Here is a 9,622-nt window from a genome sequence, read left to right on the forward strand (position 1 = left end):
CAATGTTATGTGGCAGCCTGGATGGGAGGGGAGTTTGGGGAAGAATGGATGCACGCATATGTATTGTTCACTGGTCACCTGAAACGACCACAACATTGCTAATCCCCTCCGCTCTAATACAAAACAAGACGTTTAAAGTTTGAAAAAAAAAAATGTTATCCTGGAAATGCAAAGATAGTTCAGTATCAGAAATGACTGTGGCTATATGCCAGTGCAACTTTGTTTATGGACATTAAAAGTTGAATTTCATAAAATTTTCATGTATTGTGAAATAATACTCTTCTTTTGATTTTTTTAAACCATTTAAAAAATTCAGCAGAATTCTTTTCCCCACTTCATCTTTGCTATGCCAGTCTTCTCTAGCTCCCTAATGCTTTGGGGAATATTTACTTATTTCTAGCTGATACCTTCTGCCATCGTTCACAGTGGCCATTCCAAACATGTTTCATTTATTTCATGCAGCCTATTACACTTCTACCCTCTTCGTTCTTGCATACATTTCACCAAGAAAATAAGGATCACAATATTTGTACTTTTTAGCTGGCTATTGTTCAGCAAAATATACCTTAACAAGAGTGAAAACTAAAGCACAAGTTGGGGTAAGACATTTGTTAGCTTATATAAATGTCAATAGATTAATATCCAAACTATGTTTTTTAAAACCCTATGAATCAAAGAAGAAAGTGACAGTCCAGTAGAAAAATGCACAAAAGATTTGTCAAGCATTTCGTAAAAGTAGAAACCCTAGTGGTCAGATTTTAATATGTGAGGAAAAGCTCTGTGACATTAAATATCAGGGGAACACAAATTAATTGCAGAGATAACATCTCTTACCCAGATTGACAAAAAAAAAAAAGTGTTTTTAAAGGTATCAGCTGCTCCTGAGGATATGGAGTAACTGGAATATAAATTGGTTCAAATACTTTGGAAACAAATTGGCATTACCTAGTAAAGTTGAAAGTGCCGTAACAGGCATACCCACATGTTGTAGGGAAACTCGGTTTAGTATGTGTGCTGGGGGTCATATTACAAGGATGTTCACAGAAGCAGGGTTTGTCATTGTTAAGAATTAAAAACAGTGTCATCCACATTAGAAAGGACAAATAGGTTGTGGTATATTCATACTAAGAATTCTGCACAACAGTGGAAATGTATGAATTACAGCTCTATATTATACAACAGCCTGGATAATTTCCTGACATATGTGCTGTGCTTAGTCATTCAGTCGTGTCCAACTCTTTGCGATCCTATGGACTGTAGCCCACCAGGCTACAGGCTCTGTCCGTGGGATTCTCCAGGCAAGAATACTGGCGTGAGTTGCCATGCCCTCCTCCAGGGGATCTTCCCAACCCAGGGACTGAACCTAGGTCTCCCACATTGCAGGTGGATTCATTACCATCTGAGCCACAAACAGCCAAAAATTCCAAAATACTTACAGTATCAAATTATGTAAAATTTGCTTATTAAAAAAATTAATATCTGAGGATATAGGCGGGTGGTAATGCTGAAGAAAAAGGAATGATGAAAACCAAACTTGGGAGGAAATGGGGTGTGACAGGGAGTCCATGGGAACCTCACATAAAACAGTAATGTTCCTGTGAACATTTGGATGATGGTACTTGGGCATCTGTTGGTTTTAATTTTATAATCTACATATATTTTGTAAATACTGCTTCCTGTCTGCTCAGTATTTAATAGCAGTGTTTCCAAAATCATTTAATAGGCACACAAAACTGTCTTCTTTCCCATCTTTTTGCTGAAGAGTTCCTCTGGAACAGTCTTCTCTAGCTAGTGCCTCCGGGTTGTGCAATGATATGATGCAGTGGGGACTACCGTGAAGTGCTTCTTTCAGAGGGAAGCTATGACTTACGCATTGGTTCCCGATTATCCACAGGGAGGAAGATGGCAGTTCATTTTATTTTCTGTATAACACTACAGTGTCTCCCTTGATTTTGGAAACTGGAGTTTTACACTGGGTTTTCTACCCTTGACGTCATGGGCTTGAAGATCTTACCCTCTGTTTCTTGAAAGAATATAAAGAAAAGTGGATTATTTATGGTTGTGTAAGTACAACCTTCCAAGGAAAATTCATTTTATTTGTTTGTTTTTAGCATCTAGTTTTTTAATCCATCTGAAATTTACTTTGGGGAGTGGTGTGAAATAGGGACCTAAATTTATTTCTTCCAGATGACTATCAATTGTTCCGTACAACATTCGTCTTACATGCTAGCAAAGATATGCTCAAAATTCTCCAAGCCAGACTTCAATAGTACATGAGCCATGAACTTCCAGATGTTCAAGCTGGATTTAGAAATGGCAGAGGAACCAGAGATCAAATTGCCAGCATCTGCTGGATCATCAAAAAAGCAAGAGAGTTCCAGAAAAACATCTACTTTTGCTCTATTGACTATGCCAAAGCCTTTGACTGTGAATCACAACAAACTGTGGAAAATTCTTCAAGAGATGGGAATGTCAGACCACCTGACCTGCCTCTTGAGAAATCTGGATGCAGGTCAGGAAGCAATAGTTAGAACTGGACGTGGAACAACAGACTGGTTCCAAATAGGGAAAGGAGTACATCATTGCTGTATATTGTCACCCTGCTTATTTAACTGATATGCAGAATATATCATGTGAAATGCCAAGCTGGATGAAGCACAAGCTGGGATCAAGGTTGCTGGAAGAAATATCAATAACCTCAGATATGCAGATGACACCACCCTTATGGCAAAAAGCAAAAAAGAACTAAAGAGCCTCTTGATGAAAATGAAAGAGGAGGGTGAAAATGTTGACTTAAAACTCAACATTCAGAAAACTAAGATCATGGCATCTGGTCCCATCACTTCATGGCAAATAGATGGGGAAACAGTGAGAAACTGTATTTTGGGGCTCCAAAATCACTGCAGATGGTGACTGCAGCCATGAAATTAAACGATGCTTGCTCCTTGGAAGAAAAGCTATGACCAAATCTAGACAGCATATTAAAATGGAGAGATATTACTTTAACAACAAAAGTCCGTCTAGTCAAAGCTATGGTTTTTCCAGTGGTCATGTATGGATGTGAGAATTGGACTATGAAGAAAGCTGAGTGCTGAAGAATTGATGCTTTTGAATTGTGGCGTTGGAGAAGACTCTTGAGAGTCCCTTGGACTGCAAGGAGATCCAACCAATCCATCCTAAAGGAAATCAGTCCTGAATATTCATTGGAAGGACTAATGCTGCAGCTGAAACTCCAATCCTTTGGCTACCTGATGTGAAGAACTGACTCATTGGAAAAGCCCCTGATGCTGGGAAGGATTGATGGTGGGAGGAGAAGGGGACAACAGAGGATAAGATGGTTGTATGGCATCACTGATTCGATGGACATGAGTTTGGGTAAGCTCCGGGAGTTGATGATGGACATGGAGGCCTGGCGTGCTGCAATTCATGGGGTCACAAAGAGTCTCGGACAGGACTGAGCGACTGAACTGAACTGAACTTACTGAATGATGAATCACTGATTGGAAATTCATTTATCATGTACTACTGAGACAACTACTAATCAAAAGTTGGAGTGCATAGTAGGACCAGACACCGTTCTAAATACTTTCCAAATATCTCTTACTCTTCAAACCCACACATTTACATTTGAGGGAATAAGGCACAGGGAGGTTAGGTGCTTGCTCATTGTCACACAGCTACTAATAAGTGAGCTCGGATTTTAACCCACAAGTCTAACTCCAAAATCCATGTTCCTAACCTTATATAAGCATGAGTTGTTGGAATTAACATATTTGGTACTTCCCAGGCAGCCTGAGCTTATGTTTTTCACCTCTTAGATCATTTTTGAAATTTTTTTTCTTTTTAGTTGCTCAGTCTCTTTGTGACCCCATGGACTGTAGCCTGCCAAGCTCCTCTGTGTGTGGGGCTTCTCCAGGCAAGAATACTGGAATGGGTTACCATTCCCTCCTCCAGGGGATCTTCCCAACCCAAGGATCAAACATATTTTCTGATAACAGAGAAGCCTAAGATATTTAAATTTTTTTCAGGTTGTTATCCAGTTCTAAAATTTGAGGATAGGGCTTCCCTGGTGGTCCAGTGGTTAAGACTCCCACTTCCGTTGCAGGGGGTTTGAGTTTGATCCCTGGTTAGGGAACTGAATTCCCGCGTGCTGCATTGTGTAGCCAAAAAAAAAAAAAAAAAAATTAAAATTCAAGGATATGACCAATTATACTAGTGAAGTTTTCTACTTGACTGAATAAATGTTGGTGCTCCTAGGAATTTTATTTAATATTGATGTAATTATCAGTTACTGAATTTCTTATTCTATTTTGTCACTTGGTGTAAATGTAAAATGATAGAATGATTTGGAGATTTATAGCCAGACTAATCTGGATTGAAATTCCAGCTCTGTACTTAACTGTGTTTTCTTGGACTAGTAACTGAAAATCTCTGAACCTCTCTTTTTTTCATCTTTAAATTAAGTAATAATACTCAGGAGTGGTATGATATTTAACATAATATTTGTAAATTTTCTGACAAGTTACATACTATAAATATACTATACATTTTAATTTCTTTCTTTAAAATATGTATATGAAAGCCCTTGGCTTAAATTAATAATTTGCTTTTCCTATTTGTATCTTCTATAGAGGAGAATAATGATTTTTATTTGGAATTTTAGATGAACTATGGAATTAATTCTTAGCTAATTTTTGTGAGTAGATTTCTATCTCAAATGACTGTAATTCAAGTGTCTTCAAATAACATTATTGTTCTTTTTTCCTTTTGTTTGACCATTCTAGGAATATATAGACAGTTTTTTCTAGACAAAAGTTTTAAGGCCTTTTCAACCTGTTAAATGCTGTAACCGTAGTTTAAATGTTTCCTCCTTTTATGATTTGAGTGTACTTTTAAAGTCAGACTCTTAGATCCCACTATATATATATATATAGCAATAAGATAAAAGTGTTGAACCAGAGCCTCAGGGTGCTAAGGTGCCTGAGATTCTCTCATTCTCAGAAGTGCCTGATACCTAAAAAATTTTCCTGGAACAGATGTCAGGTTCATCTTCCACTTTTATTAGATGTCAAAATACTAGTCTCCAGATAACTTTACAGTTTTATTCAAATACTTAAACCAGTAGATTGTAAAGTACATTATTCAAAATTCTGATATTATTTATGAGATGTAAGAATTCATTTTACTGAAAGAAATAAAAGTTTATTTAATATTAACTTTTTCTTGAATAATTTAGAAATTATATTAAATTGTGTAGTTTTTCTATATTATTATTTCTAATTATCAATATATTGTGTCATATGTTTTTAAAAATACTGATGGGATCTGGCCGAGTCAACACCCAGCTGAGAGATTACCGTAATGAATGATTCATTTTTTATGAACATACCTTGTGTCAGTTAAGCAGTGTATACCATAAATAATGTATTTTGCAGTCGAATTGAAAAGCCTGTTATTCGGTTTTGTGGGTGAGTGTGGTATGGTAGGGTGTAACTGGTAACCAGTCACATGGAAACTCTTTCCTGCTGCTGCTGTTAAGTCGCTTCAGTCGTGTCAGACTCTGCCACCCCATAGACGGCAGCCCACCAGGCTCCCCCGTCCCTGGGATTCTCCAGGCAAGAACACTGGAGTGGGTTGCCATTTCCTTCTCCAATGCATGAAAGTGAAAAGTGAAAGTGAAGTCACTCAGTCGTGTCAGACTCTTCGCGACCCCATGGACTGCAGCCCACCAGGCCCCTCTGTCCATGGGATTCGCCAGGCAAGAGTACTGGAGTGGGGTGCCATTGCCTTCTCCGAACTCTTTCCTAGAAAACTGTAAAATGAGAATGCCTGGTGACTTGCTGTTTGGCTCACGGGGAAAGCGAGCCCAGCCGTGCAGCGTGCCTCGGGAGTGAACGTGTTGTCTCTCCTCTCTCGCCAGGTGCAGCCGTGGCCGGCATTTACCGAGTGGCCGGGAAGAACATGGCCCCCTTGGAAGCCCTGGTGTGGGGCGTTGGACAGACAGTACTGACGCTCATCATCTCCTTCTCAAGGATCCTCGCCACACTCTGAGGTTTCTGTGAGAATGTCTTTACTTCACATAAGGAAACAGACGTACAGATTCTCTGAAAACGGCGTCGTTAGCGAGTGGGCGTGAGATCGTACAAGGACGTGGAAGGAGCAGGTCGAAACCCAAGGCCTTGGGCCGTGTGGGAAGATCGCCCTCTGGTGTTCAATGATTGCACTACCGCACCGCACCTTACGTGCCTCCGTCCCGGGCAAGGCGCACCGCTGCGTGAAGCTACAAGAAAAAGCACCTTGTTTAGCTGCCAATCAGGTTAACACTGGTGTTGAATCATCATTCTTAACAGTGTTGTGTTAAGTTACAGGGACGTTTTGAAGAACTGATACATGTGCCAAACTCTTTTTTTTTTTTTTAACATTGATCATGTGAAATTTGCAAGTGTAGCTGTAGATGAGTGCTGTGAACATATTTGACATGAATTCAGGTGATGTAGTGAGAAATTTTGTTTTGTAATGCTAAATCCTGTATGAGTGCTGAATATCAAATCATTTATGAGACAAATTACCTGATTTTTAATGTTGAACGTTTCTGGGATTTAGGGCTTTCATATAAACTAGGTATTTATTGTTATTTACTTTACATGGAAAATGATACTGAACGGAAAACTGCTAGACTCTTTTAAGGTTCAAAGTAGATCTGTAGGGTGCATCCTTTTCACTCACTCAAATAACACTCTTTAATAGTTTCCCTCATACATAAACATTCTGTTGCTATGAATTTAAAAACTTTTGGGGTCACACATATTGATTGTAGTTTGTGTGTCATGAAAATTTAATTTGAAAATTTTCTTATAAATTTTGTAAGAAAAGTCTGAAATGCACATCCTATTCTTGATCCTTCTGAAGAAAGTTTCTGCCATGTATCTCATGGAGAAAACATCTTTACAGCTAGTATCTCAGTGGGATTATATTACTTATTGCATATATCTTATTTTTGACAAAACGTAAGCAGTCTCTCATCCTGGAGTATCAAATATATATAAAGAGTGGCCTAAATTAGGCTGTGAAAACAAGAAGCCTCACTTGTAAGGAACAAGTTAAGAAACAAGTCATATAGGAAGAATAATAAATGATCTTATTTTGCGTATGGTAGCATCATAATTTCTCTAAGTAAAAATTGGGGAATATAGTAAATAATTTTAAAATTTGGCAGTTACTCTCAGCATATCAGTATAGTGTTGAACATATATTTAAGTGATTCATTTCAGTTTTTCAACTCTTGTTTTATTTTGTTATTTAAATTTACTAGCATCTACAATGACATTTATTAGAATGAAAAAGTTACTAGTATAAAACAGTTTAAGAGGTTTTGGCAATATGTAATTGTATTTGAGAGTATAAGAAGTAAGGGAAGCATAGAAACTGGTTGAATTCATCTCCTGCTGAGACTTTTTGAGTACTAGATACAATTATACATTGTGGTTTAGTTGCTGTTCATGTCTGACTCTTTGCAACCCCATAGACTGCAGCCCCTCTCAAGCTCCTCTGTCCATGGGATTCTCCAGGCAAGAATACTGGAGTGGGTAGCCACTTCCTCCTCCAGGGGTTCTTCCTGACCCAGGGATTGAACCCGCATCTCCTACATTGGCAGGCAGATTCTTGACCACTGCGCCACCTGAGAAGCCCATGATTATATATATGTTAATTCAAAAGAAGAGCCAGTTGCAGAAAATAGGAAGTTATGGACAATCCAAAAGATAATCTCCATACTCTAGCCTCACTCTTTTAAAATCTAACTTGGTAACAAGTAAGTTTCTACTAGGTCCCAATCAAATTTAAGACCTTTGTTACCCACAACACCTTTTCTCTACCAAAAAGCAGAATATATCAGTAACTCAATGATGTGTTGGGGATATTTTTCCAGTATGAAGCCAGTTTGGGGCAGGGTAGTTTTAATGACACTGTGGTTTGGAAATCTGTTTTAAAAGAAGCCAGGAAGCAATTATGCATTCTTAGAGATCTTTAAAGAAAATCTTAAGATGGATTATTTTCATTATGTTCAGCCTGAAATTAGTTCCACATGTTCTTTATATTCCTGATGTTTTCTTAAATTTAGGTCTAAATCTCTCAAGTCAACTTGACTTTTCCTTTTCTGTTAGATTTGAATCACTTTCTTCCTTTACTTTGGTTATTCTGTCAGTAATTTAAAGTGTTCATATTCCTGGGGAGAAATTATCAATAATGTGTTGAAATTGAGATTCTACAGAAATGAATATTTATTTTAACACAATTAGTTTATGTTTTCAGAAAGTTATCATGGTAAGGTAACTGGGGCACGTGGTTCAGAATCTGAAATTAGAAAATAACTCGGACATGTTAAATGTATGGCTGCATGGACCAAAGAGATTTAAACTCCTGTTTTGCTCTCGGGTAGAGGTGTAAGAAGGTGGATCAGTTTGTAGAGTGCCCTGCAATTATCTCATTACCAAGTTGCTTTATATTATGAGCTGTGTGTGTGTGTATGCCTGCACCTATGCTTTTAACTTTGGGGGAATTTTTGGTTTCTTCCATTGTTTTTAGTTACTTTCATTGGGATTTTGTGCAACTGTTACTCTTCTGATGTTGTGAAATGCAGCTGATAGTGTGAATGGATGAAATGTTTTAATAGCTGTTTCTGAGATTTTTTTTTAAAAGGTCAATGGTTTTCTTATAGAGGCAAAGAAAACATTGAATGATATATATCTACACATATATATGTTATTACACACACACACATATTTATGTAAAGCTGCTGTATATGAATAGAGTCTAATTGGAAAGCTTTTGTTCAGTGAACACTTTGATGTAATGGAGAATTTAATGTATTTGCTCAGCTGAATGATCTTTTAAACAGATTTGAGGAAGTTTGAGATTTTTGAATTGGGGGAAATTTTTCTTGCTTTCTTAGTGCTAGATATCCTTGTTTGTGATATAACAGTAGTCCATGTTGATATATTTGGGTTATTCTTAAAATTCATGTGTGATTTAGCAGTAAACTTTTTTGTGTGTGTGGTAAATGCAAGAGGGAAGGGGGCTGAGAGCCTCAGCAGTTTATACATCTTTATCTTAAGAAATGCTAATAAAATATGGCCGACAGTGAAATCAGTTCCTCGAGAAAGAGACTCCTGTCTGCCCAAACTAGTCATTAATTACTTAACACACTGGTTAGAAATGTCCATAGATCAGAGTTAGGGGCCTCATCTGAGCTACAAGTGATGCTTAAAACCTTTAAATGAAGAAGGTGCCAGCAGTCCCCCCTGGACAGTTGCACTGGTTGTCTGGAATAACGTGAGTCCTAAGTTTTGTCCATATTCTGTGCTCACACAAGTCAGCTACTCTTCCTTCAGACCTTCGTGTTTACCCAGCAGCTTTACAGCTTGCAGCCCGGTGTGCTTTCTTGGTATTTGCAGCGTGTGTTTCCACCATCCTCCCAAAATGTGAAGATTTTGTTTGTACTTTGAGTGAGAAACAAAGAAATGAGCTACCCTGTATATCCTATTTGTGGTATAAGGAACAAGAACAAGTTTAAAAAAAATGTTCTTGGAAAACGTCTTTAGAGAACCTGTAATAAAGATCGGGA

At 37.9% G+C, this 9,622-nt stretch overlaps 1 protein-coding gene across 1 annotated transcript in view; it reads left to right on the plus strand.

Annotated features, from left to right (window-relative positions):
- Window positions 1-7,563, plus strand: part of TMEM170B (transmembrane protein 170B) — a 33,339-nt gene extending 25,776 nt beyond the window's left edge. The window contains exon 3 of the mRNA XM_018039302.1: window positions 5,921-7,563. Within this exon, the coding sequence (XP_017894791.1) occupies window positions 5,921-6,051 (131 nt within the window). The 3' untranslated portion in view covers window positions 6,052-7,563. The remainder of the gene's footprint in view (window positions 1-5,920) is intronic.

The sequence above is a fragment of the Capra hircus genome, chromosome 23 (assembly GCF_001704415.2).
Source record: "Capra hircus breed San Clemente chromosome 23, ASM170441v1, whole genome shotgun sequence".
NCBI lineage: Eukaryota > Metazoa > Chordata > Mammalia > Artiodactyla > Bovidae > Capra > Capra hircus.